The sequence below is a fragment of the Tiliqua scincoides genome, chromosome 2, assembly GCF_035046505.1.
Source record: "Tiliqua scincoides isolate rTilSci1 chromosome 2, rTilSci1.hap2, whole genome shotgun sequence".
In the NCBI taxonomy this organism is placed as follows: Eukaryota; Metazoa; Chordata; class Lepidosauria; order Squamata; family Scincidae; genus Tiliqua; species Tiliqua scincoides.
The window spans coordinates 191667740-191687985 of NC_089822.1; the positions used below are offsets into that span (position 1 = coordinate 191667740).

General features: G+C 43.2%; 1 protein-coding gene across 1 annotated transcript in view; it reads right to left on the reverse strand.

Annotated features, from left to right (window-relative positions):
* The window catches only part of ADAMTS2 (ADAM metallopeptidase with thrombospondin type 1 motif 2), a 266588-nt gene that overhangs the window by 135100 nt on the left and 111242 nt on the right, over positions 1 to 20246 (reverse strand). Inside the window, exon 3 of the mRNA XM_066612929.1 lies at positions 9109 to 9262. Coding sequence (XP_066469026.1) covers positions 9109 to 9262 — 154 coding nt within the window. The remainder of the gene's footprint in view (positions 1 to 9108; positions 9263 to 20246) is intronic.

Below are 20246 nucleotides of genomic sequence, written 5' to 3' on the forward strand. Positions count from 1 at the left end.
AAAACAGGCAGTCGCTACTGCCTCTGTCTTTATCCTTTACTTCTCCCTGCTGCTTCTAGGGAAAACAGCCCGAACACAGTGGTGGAGCACATGCAGAAGGTCTAATCCCCAGCATCCTGCTATGGCAGATCCTACCTGAAACCTAGAGAGCTGCTGCCACTCAGTGCTGTCAATGCTGAGCTAGCTGCTCCAATGATCTGACTCAGGATAAGGCACCTTCCTATGCGCTATGTCTGCTGAGTGCATAAGAGTCAATGAACAGTGCATCCCCGAACCTGCCCCTGCTCCATCCAGCTGCAGGAAGGCAGACAGCATTGCAGGAGGGCCAACTGTGACATAACTTCTAACAGACTCTAACTGCTTCCCTCGCGAAGAGGACATGAACACGTCTTTCTGGGTCTAAGCACACCTAGTCCAGGAAAGCTCCATGTACTTGTTCGTAGCCAGAGGCCCCGCAGTCCTTCATTTGGGCCCTGCATTCTCTGCCATTGTTGCAGAAAGTGGCATCAGGCAGAAGCATAACTAACAGCCCTAGCACCCAGGGCAGTGACATCAAGACATCACTTCCAGGTTCGCCCAGAGAAGGAGGAAGTGCTGGCAGCGGCCACTTCTCTCTTGAAGTCCCTTGAAGTCTTGAAAGGGGAGTCTTGAAGTCTTGAAAGACCCCTTTCAAGAGGGAGCCTACACAGGACAAGGAACGTGGGAGAAGCCATATCGCAAAGCAACCACCAATACCAACGTCTCCTCCTTCTTTGGAGAAGTCATAGACAGAGAAAAATAATTGAGCCTCTCCCTTGACATAGTGTCCGGGGTAGACCCCTCAGGCTCTATCCTAGTTACACCTCTGGACATTAGCATACATGCATAGCTCCTTGCACAGCATGCTATTTTATTATAGTGTTCTTATTAACTTTTCTTTCCTGATGGAAATAACATTGACCACTTTATTGCAGTCCCATTATCAGTACAGCTCCTGTGTTAAAAGTAAAATTTTGGCTTTATCCTTCTTAATCATCTCACATTGGATACTAATGTATCAGTGTTGGACTGGTAATGGTGCTAGTTTAGAACAGGAGATTCTAATTTCTCCAGGCCATTAATAAAGCAGTATTGTGGGAGACAGCCTGGACATTTTACATCCTTTAGCCTCTTACTATCATTAAGCCAAATACAGATTGCCCTGCCAAGATGCATTTCCTTTTCTCTTTAAGCTCATAAAGCATTTTGATTAAGCTGAAATTATCTCCAGGCCGAGACAATCTTGCACCATTCTTTTAGCATGGGTTCTCTTCAAGCACATTCTGTTTCTTAAAAATGCAAGATGTCTTTCAGACATTCACATGGTTATGGGCAGAACTTGAGAGGACCCGAGGGAAAACTGCTGCAGGAGAGGAGGCTGCAGTACCAGGAGAGGGAAGGTAGAGGCTGCTGTGTGCAGAGGCATATAAAAGGGGCTGCTCAAGCAAGGAGCGGGGAGACCACCAGGGAAGCTGACCAGAGAAGGAGCTGCAGGAAGGAGTGAGCTGGGAGAGACCAAGCTGCAGAGCGGAGCTAAAACCTGAGAGCTGAGGAGAGAGCTGCAGCAAGGAGCCCCTGGGAGAGCCTCTGAAGACCAGGGAACAAACATCCAGCTTTTGCCTCAAGTCCTGCTGCCTCCTGCCTGCCTAGTGCCTGCCTCAGGTCCTCACTCAATTGGAGAAATTTGGAACAAGGTTGTTTTTATTTGGTTCAGGTTCCATTCCACATAATAAAAGCCTTAAACTTACGTTGGTTTCAGTGGTCTCTTTCAATCCTGCATAACAACATGAAAGATTCTCCTGGTGCAGACTCAAAATGATGCCCCGGAAGTGATGTCACAACCAGAAGTGACATCACACCCAATCTTTTTGAAAAGTGCAAATTGGGGGGGAAACCTGCCTCCCCCCCCCCCAGCAGTTCACCACCCACTTGATCTGTGACCTCTCCCCATCCAGTGGCATAGCTAAGGCATCTATATGCGACCTGGGATCAAAGAAGATTTTGTAGCCCCCCTTCTATGACAAAATCAAATTTAATTAAGTAAATAAATAAAAAGTGTGTCCCTTATTGGTTACAGACACTGTGCTGGGGTGAAGAGGGATGGTTATTCACCCCTGCTAAATATAAGAGGAGCACCACTTGAAAAATTGCCTCTTTACCAGTTAGCAGGAGTAGCTGTGTATGGGAATGAGAGCTGACTCATAATAACACCTTATTGGTTCCATGCTGTATCATAACAACATCTCATTGGCTCTCAGAATAATCCGTCTCATGGGTCAGTTTTGAGTTTTAAAAATCCACTTTTTGTTCCATAAAGCAGTTGCATTTTTGTTTTCTCGTTAATTGGCCATAACTTTTGATAGAATACAGGTAGTCCAATTGGGTTTGTTTCATTGCATTCTGCATTAAATTACCTTTCCAGTGATATATAGCATGATGGTATTATTTGTGCATATCAATTTTTTTCACAATTTTGCCCACTAGTGTCAAGCTCAGCTTGTTGCCCCCCTAAAGCTTATTGCCCAGTGCGACTGCTACCCCCTGCACCCCCTTAGCTGCACCACTGTCTCTTGGTATGTGTAATGTTTTGAAGGAGTCCAAATTCTGTAGAACAGATGGAACAGTTTTATGCAGTGTGAAATGTAAGGACTTCATAAGAGGGGATAGATCCAGGAATTACTCTCACAAGCATTTCAAACAAGCGGATTGTCCACATAAGGATTAAGCTACCGTTCTTTAACCTTTCCCAAGTAAGTACTTGATGTCAAATTTCTGTGGAAGGTTGTTTGGAGGAAAAAACATCTGGGCCTTTCTTCAGCATCAAACTCCTAATTGATAGTCAATGTATGGAACAAACCATAACACAGAGATCAGGAGGCCAGTCAAGATCATCGCTGAAAGGTGGGCATCACTGGAGAGTATGGCATGCTTTTTGTTATTCAAAGACAAGAATATGTGTGTGTCGAGGGACAACTGGAGCTCTGGAAAAGCAGGAAAAATGTTTGAAACCCTAATGTGCTACGGCTTTTGGCCCAATCCTATCCCCTGCCCCCAGCACCAATTGTAGATGCTCCAAAAAGGCACACATTCCACCCTATGATGGCTGAGGTGGTGGTAGGGTGATTAGATGGCCTTCACTTTCTCAAATGGTGTTCCTCTTAGTGGGGGGGAGGAGTAACTGCCCCTCTTCACCCCCAGCCCAGGATCTTTTTTAATGGCTGCTTGCTGGCTTTCTTCTGCATCTTTTCAGGGAACCATTTAATTATTTGATTTTTGTCTGTAAACTGCTTTGTGAACTTTTTTGTCGAAAAGCAGTACATAAATATAAACCCATTTTTCTATTCTAGTACATCACTGGTCTATGGATTTAAATCACATAACCTACCTGCATACTTAACCTACTCTAATGTGCTTCTTATTACCGACAAAATGGTTTGCGGATAGTAGGTTGTGGGGAGGGGGGTTATATGTAAATACAATCACGGCTAAGTGCCTAAAAGGCAGCTAGAAAACTTAATTTTGAAATAGGAGTGATTAAGCACACTTAGACTGGTGACAACTCCCATTTGGGAATTTATTTGCTTTTTAAATGGGAACCATCTTAGGATGCAAGGCAAGGAATTTAATTAAAAATGCTGCATAGCCTCATGTTTGCAATACAGCCACCCAGGGGTCTCCAAACCCTGGCCCGGGGGCCAGATACGGCCTGCAGCAAGCCTCTTTCCGGCCTGCAGCCAACTTCTTGTCCCCTGAAAGCCTCTGGCCCACTCAACTGAACATGACCAGAACTGTGCCTGGAGGGTGTTCTGGGGGCCAGAGAGGTTGAATGAATGAGCCCATTCATTTATTCACTCATCTAAGTTCCATCTCTAATTTATTTATTTAAATTTTATATTTAAATTTTTTTTCCAGCCCTCCACACCACACCAGGTATTTGATGCGGCCCTCGGGCCAAAAAGTTTGGAGACCCCTGCAGCCACCCATCAACTTAAGAACACTCAGAAAAGATTAAAATGCCTGTACCCACAAGAGCAGGCAACACAATCAGCAACAAAAGCGACATCAGAAATAAAGAGTAAGTCTGAGGACATAACTTAGATGACTCAAATAATTTAAATTAATGAATTAGTTTCATGATTACGTAGGTGCTTTGTACATAACTTATTTTGCAACACCGTTGGCCTAGTATTGTATACACTGAAGGGGACAGGTTGGTTCAACCTCTTAAATTTGGCCCACTGTAGGTTTTTAAACTGGTGCAGATTACAAACAGTGCCAAAGAAGCATAAGCCATACCCTGTGCCCTGCACTGCATTCAAGTGTTTCTGAGATACTGACAGCTCCATCCTATGCATGTCTACACTCAGACGCAAGTCCCATTATATTCAATGGGACCCACTCCCAGGAAAGTACGGCTAGGATTGTAGCCTGTGTCAAAAGTTTTTCTCTGGAGTAAGTATGCAGCACCAATATTTGAACTAAGTTTTCTGCTTGTGTAAGTTCTATTTGCTGTGGAATATTTATTTTTATCATCTAAGATCTTAAATATTAGTGCCATAAGGTGTGAATTATATTCAAGATATTCTATTTTGGAGGAAATTATGTGAGAGTTAAATATTTCTCCAACACTGAAGTAATCTACATCAACACATTATTAACACAACAATCTAGAAAAGAAGAAAAGCAGGGACATAAGATGTGAGCCAGTTTACTTGGTTGGCCCATTCCTATGTACCGCAGCACACTGCTGTGTGCACATAAATGAATGATCAATCCTTACTAGCAAATTCTCAGTCTCTTTATAACTGTCTTTATAACACTGTCCTGTTATAACTCTTTATAACAGTGTCCTGGTTCACATATTCAGGGCCAGCCCACCCACGGAGCAAATAACGCAGCTTGTGTCAGTGGCAGGTAGGGGGAAGCAGCAGATATGGGGTGTTCTTCATTATTTTGATCAATTTCCTGCTTACTAAAAGCAAGTGGGAAGTTGTGTATTTATTTCCCTACCCCCTCATATCGCTCCTTCCTCGGAAGGAGCGATATGAGGGGACAGGACAGCTGGTCACTGCTGCCCATTAATTATTATTTATACATATAAATACAGTAATATAATTGTATAAATATACAATTTTTCCTCAACAAAAAATAGTTTACAAAGTGGTTCACAAAGCAAAACAAATCAATAAATGAGTCCCTGTTCCCAAAAGCCTCACAGTCTAAAATTATTTATTATTATTAACAGTATTTATATACGGCTTTTCAACTAAAAGTTCACAAAGCGGTTTACAGAGAAAAATCAAATAACTAAATGGCTCCCTGTCCCAAAAGGGCTCACAATCTAAAAAGATGCAAATGAATACCAGCAGACAGCCACTAGAACAGACAGTGCTGGGGTGAGGTGGGCCAGTTACTCTCCCCCTGCTAAAAAAGGAGCACCCACTTGAAAAAGTGCCTCTTACCCAATTAGCAGGGGTTGGAGATGGAGAAGAGACACTATCAACAGCCATGGGAAAAGACGCCATGCTGGGGTAAAGAGGAACACTTGCTGTCCCCCGCTAGATAGAAGAGGACAGACAGTTTCTTCAGGACTGTGCAAGGAAGGAGTGATGCGGGGGGTGGGGGGTGGGGTGGAGAAACAGCTGTTTCCCTGGCTCCTTCTTTGCAGTCCCTTTTAATGGAACAGGAAAGGTAGGACATGCTGGGAATTCCCAAGACCTGCTGCATGTCCTGTTTGGTCAAGCGGATCAAACAAGAAGGCGAAAGGTAAGTGGCTACTTTTTTTCTTGGTGCAGGTGGGGCAGCATGAGGTGGTGACTTTTGTTCTGCCATCTGCCATCCCTGCACACAGTCACCAGGAAATGGCACGAAAATAGTATGGTGGAGCAGGCGCACGTGCCTCTTCCATCTGCCATGCAGATGACCACAGATGAGAATGGGCGACTTCACACTAATAGCAGTGGAGGTGGAAATCCCCTTAATGTAATTCCTGGCCCCAGCTTTGCAGGGAATAAATCACAAAATAACAACCTTCATGCAAGTGAGCATTCACATAGGGGTCCCAACTCACAAGGGACATTGTCTGTATGATGGAGTGGAGAGACTTGAAAAAGTCCTCTACTAAGTGACTTCAGTGCCGCCTCCACTGAACAGGTGAATTGTGTCTTCATTGTAAAGAAAAGTATGGCAGTTGTCTTCAATGCATTCATAGCATACAAATCAATCACAATTTCACCTCTGAACATTCTCCTTGGGTGTGTACATACCAAAAAAGCATCAGTTGCCTTGTAATAATGATAGAAGTGAATTGTTGAGAAGACCTAACCCAGTCTTCGCTCACTCACTCCCCTACCCCAACGGGTTGTGCCAGTGAGGTTACAACAATATGGAACAGCAGCCTTCCCTTTGTGTCAGTTTTTCCAGCATTCTGGTTGGAAAAAAACAAATGGACAGTGCAACTTTTCCTTCTCTGGTCTAACACAGTCTATGTTTTCAGTACAATCCGCAACTGTCATGCAACAGAACTGAAAACTGTTCAGTGATAGATGTTGTATACAGTAGCCTCCATATCCACGGGTCCCATATCCACTGTTTCAGTTACCCACAAATTCCCCCATTACACTCTGTCATCCCATCATGCTCAGGACTCATCTGCTCCCATTTGCACCCCTCCTGTGCTGTCTCCTGTGCCGTCTGCTGTATTGCATTGTCTCCTGTGCTCTTTGCAGCTCTTCAGTCCACTTTGTTGACAGTGGCATGGTAAGTGGGATTCACTACTATTGGTGGTTTCGGGTATCAGTGGGTGGGAGTGTATCCACTGCAAATGACTGTATGTGCTCTACATAGTGCTACATAGCACTACATTGTTGGTGCTACATAGCCTTATCACTTTACGCCCATCCTTGTATATGCATTCCAATCTGCCTAATCAATTTGTTCTCCAGGCTTCTTAAAACTGTGTCCCCCAACAGTGACCTGTACACTAATGTAGCAGGAGAAGGGCTGTATCCTGGTTAAAAAAATTCATGGAGTGGGCCTGATTCAACATCCTTCCCCTACCCATGTGCACTGAATGCCTGAACAGAGTCCCCATGCATAGAGCCATACATGCAGATGGCCTGGCTTATGTGACTGGGATACCTGTAAAGACAGAGCTGGACAGGTAAATTGAGCCTTCCATATGTACAGTAGTACATATGGGAACAGAACACCGACTAGAGACAGGCACACTCTCCTCCAGTATGCTATGTCAGGTGATGAGAGTTGACCTGCCCGTGTTTTTTTTTCTTTCATAAATAATAATACCTAGCATTTTTTAGTACTTTCCAAGCATAAAGTGCTTCGTGTATTATCCTGGATGTAATCCTTACATCAGTCTTGCAAGATTAATAATAATTATTTTCCCCATATTGCACCTGGAGAGGTGAGAGGGAGTAACTTGCCAAAGGCCATCTGATGAGTTCATGGCAGAGATGAGATCTCAACTAGAAAAGTCCTGATCCACATGTCAATCTCTTGACCACATCAACTCAGTGGCATCGCTAGGGGGGTGCAGGGGGTGCAGACCGCATCTGGTGACGTGTACTAGGGGAGTGACATGCACTGTGGGGGGTGACGCTAAAATTGCGGTGGTTAGGAGTAACCCATCATGTTATATACTGTTGGGTGTGGACTTTCGAGCAGAATGCAATGCAAAAAACCAGAGTGAAATATCTTCTTTCTATCAAATGTTATGGCCAAAATACTGGAGAACAAAAAATGTATGGACCCCTATGGAAAGTGAAAGTGAGCCGTATTGCGTGTTTACTTGCAAGTAGGCGAACTTGCCTTAGTCCATCAGAAAGGGCAGGCTTAGAGGAATCCAACAACATGAATGGTCCTGATCCAATGAATGCAGCCTCCAAAAACACCTGAGAAGGAAGTCCCTCCCTCCAAGCAGACAAATGTACTGAGCCCTATGGAAAGTGAAACTAAGCCTCTCGGTCACATTTACTCACGAGTAAGCAAACGTGTCTCGGCCAGAACAGGCAAAGGGGAATGTGAAGCCACCAGAATGGTCTTGATCTGATGGAACTGAAGCTCAACAAATGCTCCAGAAAGCAGCCTCCCCCCCCCCCACACACACACACTAAAAAGGATCAAAACAGAGGCTTTATCTGATAAGGTGAACTTTTTTGAGACTTGCAAAGCCAGCTGGATCCTGACAGTAATCTGGTTTAAACAGAAGTTCTTAAATTGAACTGGGCATTGGGTAGGACTGAAAACCTTACTGATTTTGGAGGGGGGGTGTTATTCAGACAGGCTACAGAGGAAATTCACTTGGTGGAACAGGGCTGGCTTCTGCTTATTTAATTATTTGTTTTGCTTTAATTATTTATACTTATTTATTTTAATTTGCCTGATGATGTCACTTCCACTATGACATCACTTCTGGTGGGTCTTGGACAGATTCTCATTCTAAAAAGTGGGTCCCAGTGCTAAAAGTTTGAGAACTGCTGCAATAAGGTGTTAGTAAGTTGACACCCTGGGGGTGTGTGACACCACTAAGTGACCAAAATAACTAAAATCACAGTTTGGAGGAATAATACCATCATGTTATAGATCAATCAATTTGTAATTTTATGCAGAATGTGTTCTATTGAAAGGTACAGCCAAAAAACCAGTGGGGGCGGAGTGATGGTACATCACCATGCCCACCACCTGGGGTGTTGCCCCACCCACTGGATGGGGGGTGATGCGCTGGCATCCCACACCGGGTGACATGAACCCTAATGACACCACTGCATCAACTCAAAGGCCTGCATTGTCTAACCCTTTCAAAATAGGCCTAGGAGACCTATTTTAAGACTGAAAGATCTAACAAGTCTGTTCAGGAAGATATTGGGTGTTGCAATTCCAGTTTCAGTTGCATTGTTCAATTTTTCCCCCCAGTTTGTCCACCTCTTCCAAACTCCAAGAGCTACAGCGTGGTAAGGAAAATGAAAGAATTTCTCTTGCAAAGGAAGAGGAAAGATTATACCGCATCTACTGGGCACATGATGCTTTCAACTGGGCTTTCAACATCACTTGTCATTATCATCTCAGCCTTACCTCTGTGCAGGGTATCTGGGTGCTCACTGGAAAGTGTTTTCTTGGCAGCTGCCCTGCGATATACCACGTGTGTCCTACCTTCTTCCTCCTCCTGCTTCCCCTTTTGCAGAGGTTCAATGAAGAACTCGTCCTTGTCCGTACGAATCATGCCAGCCTAAAGAGACAGGGCAAAGATGGAACATTTCAGATTACTGCCCATGCAGCAGATATTCTGAATAAACCTTTGCGATATGCTTAAGCACACTTTAGCACTCTCTAGAGAGCGGTTAGGATGCACGGAGGAAGCAAGGTGAATTCTTTATTGGAGAAAGAAAATACAACATTAGTGCCTCAGCTTGACAAGGAAGGACAACAGTAAAGGATTGGACTAGAGGGATTTATTCTGGAATCTAAAAAAGGTTGGGATTAGGCTATGCAAGGATGGGTATGTGATCTCAGCACCCCTTCAATGGAACATAAGAATAGCCCCACTGGATCAGGCCATAGGCCCATCTAGTCCAGCTTCCTGCATCTCACAGTGGCCCACCAAATGCCCCAGGGAGCACACCAGATAACAAGAGACCTGCATCCTGGTGCCCTCCCTTGCATCTGACATAGCTCATTTCTAAAATCAGGAGGTTGCACATACACATCATGGCTTGTAACCCATAATGGATTTTTCCTCCAGAAATTTGTCCAATCCCCTTTGAAAGGCATCTAGGCCAAATGCCATCACCACATCCTATGGCAAGGAGTTCCACAGACCAACCACACGCTGAGTAAAGAAATATTTTCTTTTGTCTATCCTAACTCTCCCAACACTCAATTTTAGTGGATGTCCCCTGAATTTATGCTACACAATATACAAAAAGTTATAGTAGTGGAATTTATGAGAATGGCACTTTTGGTGCAGAAGTAAATACACTTTTGAATTATAGAGAACTCTTCATCAGGCAGAAATGTATAAATTGTTAGACAATGAATTCTATGTGACTGAAAAGCTTCCATAATCTTGTGTTGATACAGGCTGAGGATATCACCTGTCCCAATTCCACTCTCACACTCCCTACCAGTACAGATCTCTCTGTGTATCGGTTTGATTTTAGTAAATTTGGGACTCCAATTGTTTCCTTGTATACTGTTAAACTTATTACCAAGGAGATCAACTTAGTAGTCACTGAAACTACCTCAGCCCAAGCACCACTTGATAAGGGTGCAAATTCTGCCACAACTGCTGACACCGTACACACACCCAAAACCATACAGAAGGTGGTGAACAGTGTCCCCTCTAAACTCCCCCCAGTACTTGGAGACCTACCATGGCTGTGAGGGAGCAGCTGTGGAGTGCTTGGCAAAGACACCATTACTATCACTGAGCTCTGGAGCACCAAAAGGGAAGCTACACAGTGAAGCTTCCATTAGAGCTGTGCAGCTTCACACCGCGCAGCTTAAAGGGAACACTGATGGTGAGCTGGCCGCCTTTATCTCACTCCTTCCTTATGGCATCGATTTAAATAAAACAGGAAATGCACATTTTCTCATGAAGTGTCAATAATAAGTATATAGAGAAAAAAGTTTCCCCGTTTAAAATTTAGAAATAATAATAATTATTAAGAATATTTATAAATTGCTTTTCAACAAAAAGTTCACAAAGTGGTTTACAGAGAAAATCAAATTCAGTAGAACCTCCAAAGTTGACCACCTCTCTATATTTACCACCTCCTTAAGTTGACCTAATTTTCACAGTATGGACAGACACTGCATATACACTATGGGAGACCAACCTCTCTATATTGACCACCTCCATAAGTTGTATCTTGACCACTTCGACCATTGCACAGAGTATTAATTTACCCTCCGTAAGTTGTCCAACCTCTTGACTAAGGTGTCATCAGAGCATTCAAAATGCACTACCGAGCCCAGCTCCTAAAGTGGGTCATTGCTAAAACACAAATCTCTTCTCTGCCCAGGGAAGCAAGTTCTTGTGCTATGTTTTCTGGATCTGTTCTGCTTGGAATAATGTTCAGCCGGAAACAATACAGAAGTGTTTCAGGAGAGCAGGATTTCTCACAATCCCAGATCTACATGTTGCACCCCTATCAGACAGTGCATCTTCCATGGAAAAATTTGATGGGGTAGATTTTGAATAATTTGTTGCAATTGATGATGAGGTTGCAACCTGCAATGAACCTGATCCGGAAACAATATTCCAAGCAATATTGTCTGAAGTACAGCCCAGCAGAGAAGTGAAGGACGCACCCGGGGAAGTGGAAGAAGAAAGTGAGGACGACATGGACGCAGAGATTCCAAAGGAAGGGGATGTTAGGTCTCTGATAAAACAGTTGAAGTCACATGCTGTGAATAAATGTCCAGGCATGTTGAATGGGATAGCCAGCATTGATAGTGTATTCTCTTCTTATCTTTACACAAAAAAGAAGCAGCAAACCAGGATTGACTCTTTTTAAAAAAAAGAATAATACTGTAATTCACATACAGTACATGTATGTATGTAATGTAAATAATTCTGAATGCATTTTTTCTATATCTTCACTGTATATATTTAGGTATGATATCTGTAATAAAGTCTCTAAAAATATAAGTACAGTATTACATATTTTTCCGTGTGTTGACCACCTCCCTATGTTGACCAATTCCTCCAGTCCCTTGGGTGGTCAACTTAAAGAGGTTCTACTGTAAATAAATGGCTCCCTTGTCCAAAAAGGGCTCACAATCTGAAAAGATGCAGAACACCAGCAAATAGCCACTAGGAAAGGCCAACATTTTAGCAAGTGCGAAACAGCTAGTGCTCATCACAGGGTACCCAGAAAGCCTTCTTCTCCCAATGCCTTGGGGTGACTTTGCCTAAGAGGCTGTGTCATAAAGGGAGGGGACTCGCAGAAGTGTAGGCTTGACTCTGTGCCATCATCAAGTGTAGGTTTGAATCTATGTGATAGAGAGATTTCTGGGACTTGGTCTCTGGGTCAAATTGCTAAGCAGACATAGACTTCTTTATAAGCATATAGAAAAATAAAAGCACACAGCTCTGTTAAATCACTCTGGCTTAAACAACACAGCCTTAGACAGGAAGCAGATTCACTGACTATTTTTTAGGAGAACTGCCAAGTTGCTACGCTGCTAAAGCGAATTTTTAACTACAAAAACTGCTTGAGTCACTCTAATATTTACAAATTTAAATTCTTTCTCTGTCTCTAAAAGGACAGTGAGCACTAATTAAAGATTGCTTACTAACTTTTCCACAGGTATGTCTACTACACACAAGGGTCCAGACAATGTTTTGGGTTTTTTTTGGTTTTTTTTTACCTGTTTCACCGCAGTTCTGGCCACCCAGAACTGGAACCTGTCTTACCCAGACAGTCACCGGGGATATACACACTTGTCCCCAAGGGCCCTTATTTACCCAACAAGGTTTACTTAAGGTACCAAGGACGAGGTACCCAGGACAAGGACACCTGCTCCTATTGTACTCTTTCTTCCTTGTGGTAGGTACCTTGTACATTACTGTACTTCTGTACCCTGTACTTACTTTGAGGTCCACACCCTCATGCAGCAACTCCACTGCAGCAACTCCACTGCAGCTCCACTGCAACAACTGCACTGCAGCTCCACTGGTCGACCAGACAGACAGACACTTAGACAACACTTTCACATACTTGCCTGCTTGCACCACTCACACCAGTAGACATCATGTGCAATCAGGGGAGAAATCATCATGTACAGGGAGAACCTGTATCCCATGTCTTTTCCAATTTCAGTTGCTTGTTTTTTCCTAACTGCTTAGCATAGAACAACCAGAGTCCCATCTGGGTCGCCAACTGATAGAGAGATTTCTGGGACTTGGTCTCCGGGTCAAATTGCTAAGCAGACATAGACTTCTTTATAAGCATATAGAAAAATTTATTTACATGCTATTTACAAATTAAGAATAGATTAGAATGGATACAGGTTCTAAGTTACCCCATGATGGATCTTGGATTTCTCTCCAACCACACCCAAAACTCCTATACTTGTACTCTATGAAAAACAAGTGACCCATGTGATTTCATGTCACTTCCCTCTCCTTATTTGGCATACTGGTGCATGGTTCTAGCCCTCACTGGGAAATCCGTTATCCATGTATGGAGAAGTTCTGGCTTGCACTTTGATTTCACAACACCTTGGAATGTTCTTTTTGGGAATGCTATGACACACATGTTTTTCTCTGCAGGTCATCTTAACATTTTCTACCTTGTTTTTAACAGAAAAACACTATTCATTTTTCCTAATGTTCCTTCTCTGAGAGAAGTTAGGTTAACCCCTAAAATCTCTAACATATGCTGAGCTCTGCTAGTTCTTTCTAGGGATACTACAAGACCATGCTCCTTGTGGCCATTGTACCTCAGGTTAGCCACTCTTAGGGCCCAATTCTATCCAACTTTCCAGCCCCAGTGCAATCACAATGCAGCTCCAAGGTAAGGGAACAAATGTTCCCACATATTGAGGAGGCCTCTGTGATTGCCTTTGCAGCACAGAATGCAGTGCATGCTTCATTGGCATACTTGCACCAGCACTGGAAAACTGGATAGGATTGGGCCCTTAGACAGTAAAATTTTCCATTGCTCATTTCATGTTGTCGCTGCTTGTGTTGCTTTGCTCTGTCTGGAACATTTGCAGAGTCGATTTTTGATTTACATCACCTTAATGAGATGGACAAATAATTTGTTTGTGCATATACATTTGTGCTAAAGAACACCAGTGGTTTTAGCAAGAAGAAACTTCCAAGTAGGACACCGTTAAACTTAGGAACTTTTAGGAAAACATTAAAACAAGGGAACAGCATCACATGAATGATGAAGAAAAGAAGTTTAGAAGTAATTCCAAGGTCAAGTAATCAGAAATAACCTTAATACTGTGAAGCACAAGGTTCCACTCACTGCAGGCGCATCATGTTGCAACATCAGTTAGTTCCAGAGGGTAACTAGTACCCAAAATGACATGCTGCTGGACACAGAAGTGAAAAAGATTGCTTTCCATGCCAAGGCAAGGACAAAGAAGCCAGCCTGCTCAGCATGACCAGAATTCAGGTTTTCACTCACCACAACTAGCCTACATTTAGGATGGCTTACAGCGGTTTGAGGTCAGTCAATACAAATCCACCTTACCACTCAGTGGCGTTGCTGAAAGCTTCTACTGGTTGCATTGTTTGTGTTTGTACACTCTTGAAGTATTTTTAACCTGGCTCTCAATATTCTTATTCTATTTATCTGCCAAGTGGTGGCAATAGTTTAAAATTAAACCAACTCCATTTGGTAACATACACCACCTGGCTGCAACATTTTACAGATGCAAGGACCTCTGTGCATTTATATAAAACTCCGTTTCATGGCATCACGATCGCAGTATCAAGATATCAGATTTGTTAGAGATCATAAATCCTTCAAGAAGATCCATGAATAATGCAGTGTGGGTCAGTTGCAAAGCCATGCCTGTCTTGATGATAGCAGCAAACCAAAAACAGGTTCTCAGGGTTAAGTCATTGTGACTCCTACATCAAATTAAGACTTGCCTTCCATAAAATCCAAAATTAACGTAAATTAAATGCTTAGTCAACCATGACGATAAGAAGAAACACACTATACCATACTATATAAATTTTGTTATTCTTTTTGTTGCCCCTCATACTGCACTTGATGTAAGGAAAATGACGCGTGGCTTGTAGGGTTTGTAAACCATATATCTCTGGTTTCTAAATACACAGATATTTGTATATTTGTATCACACCATGAATACTTACTGAAAGCAGGATAAGTCAAAGGATCAAAGATGATATTGCAACACTTTAATCTATAAGAACTGCAAGGGGCAATTTTCAAAAATGTTTCTTCATCCCTTCAAAAGTCCCTTTTAAAGAACTTTTCAGTACTACTCAAAATGATGCAAAAATGTTTGTGATCCCAAAGCAACTAAGCCAAAACTTCCTGTTTTGAAACTTTGCCCTGAAACTTTCCAACAAGCGTTAGTGCCTACTTGCCCTGCCAATGGAGACACATCCCATCTTTCAACATCCAGAGGCAAGGCAGGCTACATTATGGGCTATATTAGCATTAACTGGCATCATCAAATAGCTATCTGATCAGCTAAAAGGCTTACAGTCCAATCCTACCTCCCAGGTATGCACACGTAGCACTAGGTACATCAACACAATGTGGGCCCTGCCACTGCAGCAGCCTTGTCACTGGTGGCAGCTGCACAGCCATTGGTGCAGCAGCCAAAAAACTAAGCAACACTAGCAGCAAAGTGTAGACCAGCTGCCGGCGAGGTTCTGCTGGCACAAGGGCAGCTCAGGGCAGAGAACGGGGTGGTTCAGGATGGGGATCATAGCGGGGCAGGGCAGGGCAAGGCAGGGGTGGATTATGGCAGCCACCACATCCCAAACCCCCATCGTGGGTGAGACAAACCCCCAGCAGGCTATGCCTGCAAAAGAACTGGTGTAGATCCGAGGACTTCCATCAGGGACCATGCAGTAGCCAGAAAGGTAAAGTAAGTACAGGTGAGTATTGGTTTGCGACGCTCCAACCAGCAACAGGCCACGTATGCTATGGTGCTGCTGGTCCACACATCCCAAGCCTCCAAAGCTTAAGGGAACTCTGCTCCCATCCCTTCCAGGGGCTTTTCTGAGCCTCGCAGAGGCAGCACATTTGCGCGTGAAAGTCATATCTCATGTGCAATTCAGGCATTCTGTGCCTCGCAGAGGCAGCATGCAGTCATGCGTTGCCTCTGCAAGGCTCGGGAAAGCCTCTAGGGGTGAGGGGAGCACAGCTTCCCCTAGTCTTCAGAGGTTTTGTATAGCGTCAAGCTTTGCTTGATGAAGGGGGTGTCGGTTCGCATCCCTGTCGTTAAGTGACACATTACTGTATTTCACTTACTTCTCTCAACTAACCTGGTCCCTGCACTGGATGCAACAGATGCTGTGCTGGTAGCACTACATCCAACATGCCCTTGTTGGCTAAGATTGGGCCTTCAACAACATCAGTTCACTAGTTTCAAGGTCCCTGATTAGCTGTGATCATGTAGCCCAGTGGTTCTCAAACTTTTAAAGCCCCTAGAGCAGTGATTTTCAACCTTTCATAGCTCACGGCACACTGACAAGGCGCTAAAATGGTCAAGGCACACCACCGGGTTTTTGACAATTGACAAGGCACACCACGCTGCCAGAGGGGGCTCACATCTCCCACTGGCCCTATTAATAAATGACCTTCCTGCAAATTCCTGTGGCACACCTGTGGACCACTCATGGCACACCAGTGTGCCACGGCACAGTGGTTGAAAATGGCTGCCCTAAAGGCTGCTACCTGTTTTATAAATGCCAAGGGGTGTAGCGATAATAGTGATTGTGTAGCAGTTCTCCTCCTCTTCTGTTCCAGCTTGTTTAACCCTTGATGCACATAGCACAGACCTTGATGATCAGTCTGATGTAACCCTGATGTAGCCAGTAAGTAGAAAGGAGTTTTTATGTGCCAAAAAAGCTACTGAGAGGTGCAGTGCATTGTTGCAAAGGGGGACAAAAATAAAGATTTGGGTGAATTAGCAGTCAATATTTCAGTCCTCCCCAAAGTTTTCTTTTACTGCAGAAATATTAGCAGACAATCAACACAGCACAAGTTTAGTCTGTTATGGTGCTATAAATGCACCAAGGAAAGTGAATTTGAAAATCCTGTTCTTGAACATCTAGTTTAGACAGATTCCACATTCAGCACACTAAAAGAGAAAAGTGGCTAAGCAGACAAAACAAACTGGAATGATGAGCTAGAACTAAACTGAAAAGGAAGAATTCAGTTTCATTTTCCCTTAAGTGACACTGCAAGGGAATGTCAACCTTTAATAGAATTTTGCTTCAAATGTGCAAATCTTTGCATTAGCGCCCAGCGATCCACCAAAAAGACTTTCCTTGTCAAATTGTTTCACATTTAAATCCCACCAGCAACAATTCAAAATCATTTTCTCACAAATGCCTCCTTACACCCTTAAGCACTTCTGCCAAAAGTCACTTTTCATCTATCTATTTTAGAAGAACAGTAAATAGCTCCAGCCAGCCTCCAGCGCTCCTGCCAAATCACGACACTAGTGTTGGAGGAGGTGGAAGGAGGTCAGTGCTGTTGGCTGTTGCCACCATTTCCAAGTGAGGGAGATCTGGGTACCTTAGAGGTGGAAGGAGTGGTTGTGGTGGTAATGGATGACATGGGCATCAATAAAGCAAAACAAAAAGCAGGCTGTGTGTGTCATGCATGTGTGTGCTGCTTAGTGCTGGGGTGTTGAATGTGGGGGTACTGAGTGGCAAATGAGCTTCTGCTGGAGGAATCTGGAGCCTGCCCTCTCATGACACCCCACCCAAGGGAGCTAGGTTAAACCCATTTCTGCACAGCCAACAGATATACACATTTGATCTCTGTTGCGTATGTGCAACATTAGGCAAAAAAGGTTTAACAGGAGAACCAAAGGCCTCCTCAGACACTCATCATAATTCTGCTTTTGGCCCCTCATGCCACAGAAACCCAGAGTCAATGAATAGCCATGTTAGAAGCCTACAACTATAAATGAACTGCCCTCTTGACTAAATGAGTCCTCCACACTCTCAGCCCTACTCAGATGAGGAGATGGCTAGTACAAACACTTGCCCTGAATAAGGGCTAAGATTCAGGGAGGAACAGAGCAGACAGCTACTATAAAAATCCTTTAGCCTTTGCCAGCCACCTGCTGGTGCAACAACTCTGTGTACGTAGCATCTCTTCAATCCTTCAAGCTCTGGCTCGAGCCCAATGCTCCAGCCTCCTGTGACCCCCTCCTCCATTTTGACTGAGTAGGAGAAATGGACACTTGAGATTATAGAGATTCTTTTGTAGATTATTAATGTTGGGTTTAAAGGCAGAAGGAACTGCTGCTATGAGGTTTAAAATAGCAATTTAAATGGATAGAAATATGGAACAGCTTTAGCCCTCTAGGTGCGCAAACAAAAGCAAGAAAGTCTAGCAACCTACAGCTGAATAGGAATCCAAAGATACGGATGTGACAAACAAACGGTAATTTGCTCCCAGGAGTACAAGGGCACTGTCTTGGAGAAGAAAATGTAGTTTGTTCAGGTTGAATGGAGCAAATGGTTACTGGAGGAAAAGCTTATTCTATTCTGAAGAGGTGTTACATACATACACGCAACATGAAACAGTGAGAGAAATAAACCGAATGTATAACACGTTAAAAAAAACAAACCCTGGTGTACACAGCACAACGGTCATTTCCTTTGGGCTATTTCAGTGAGGGAGTTCACAGTTTTGCAAGTCGCCTCCTGTCTTCTTGTTGTTTCTGCCTGCTTACGCCTCCTTCTAAAGTGCCTCACTTAATCCACACTTTCATTTTTATCAGATTCACAGACTTACATACCAGAAAGTCAATGGGCAGCGGCAAGCAGCAATGGAGGCCGTTAGGAACACTGGAAGTGAGGAAGGTTCAGAGGCAGCCATAACAAGCAGCTGCTGCGATGGGCAGTTCAAATGGATGAGCTGATTTGGTGCTACCTCCATGGTTTAATAAATGAGGCATTCTCATAAAGATGCCTTCATCCTTCCAGAAATTGTTCATTTTATCAGTCAGCATAAAAATCAACCTTCAAGCATGGCTGGTCATTAAAAAAAAATTTTTTTTCAATCTTGTTGTGAAAGAATCCCAGATTCAAACCCAACTTCCTCTCATGTGCTTCAGAGGAGTACTGTCAATGACATCATGTCAGCAATTTGAAATTCTGCAGAGAAGAAAGCACTCAAATGGCACAAATAAAAATCAGTGTTTGCTTTTCTTTTTGGTTTGTCACTCACATATGTCTAACAATTGAATTCAATATTTCAGTCACAGCTTCCACTGACCCTGTCATTAGCATTGTAGTACAATTAATTAAAATACACTAGTTGTTAAACTATAGAACATCAACTGTGGGGGTTTTTTTTTAAGGCAAAATGCCAGAACACAGATTGCTTTGATTTCCCACCCCTGTCTACAGCCTCTGCAGCAAGAAATGAGAGGTTTTTTAGAAAGACACATGGGCTAAGAGGTGGACCATAAATATGTGTATGTAGATAAATGTATGTATGTGCACATGTGCATCAAACACACCAAATACTCCACTCAAATTCTATGTATTTAACCATCCATCTATCCATCAGCCCCCCCCCCAACAGTGCCATCAAGTTCACTACACAGTGGCGATGCACAGAGTAGTTGCAAATAAAACTTTTTGATGCAGAAATAACACCTCATTGTGCAACACCAGGATTTATACTGCCACAAGTGACATAAAAGGTGTGAGCGACAAGGGAGGTGTTGACATTTACAGGCATGCCTTGTCCACGATGAATTCTTTCCTCCACTGCTTCCATGCTTGTTGTTGAGGCTGTTTGTACCAAGAATTATGTCTGAAAATTGCCTAGATTAAATATCACGACCGCTCATTACAAAGTTATAGCAATTTCCTTATGATACTTTCTTGATGACTAAAACAGAGGGGGCTCATTCAGCTTTCAGTTCTAGAAAGTAAACGCCTCGGCAAAATCACTGACGCTCTTCTAGCACCATTCCAGCAGAATGGAATCAGAATTAAACCGGAGCATTCCAGCTACTAAAATAAAGACAGACAGCTAGCACAGCAATATCTGAAAATGGTACTTTTCTTCAAATTTTCTTCAGTCTGATATCCAGGACCCAGGCACTGCCTCTAGTTTACATGCACTCTAGCGTTCACCTCTTTGTCTGCTGGGTAAATCTGAGTCAGCCATTGAAGTGACTTGATTCCTCTTAAGATAATTAAGGATGCTTGAACAGTAAATATTTGGTTTGAGCCCAAGAATGTGCAAAATGTGTTGGAGAAATTCAATTTTTCTATTGCAGTTCTGAATCCCAAACAGGGGAGTTCCATGCCAAATTGGCTCCCAATTTTAATGTAAACAATTCTGATCACTCATAAATTTATACCAAATCTTCAATTTAATGAAATGTACCATGAGCACACTGTATCCTTGTGCTTGTAGTTTTGATTCTTTCCAGTGTTTGTTCTAATTTTAATACATGACCTTGGTTCAACGATCTCCGACACGCTTTCTCTTAATACGGAGCTAAAC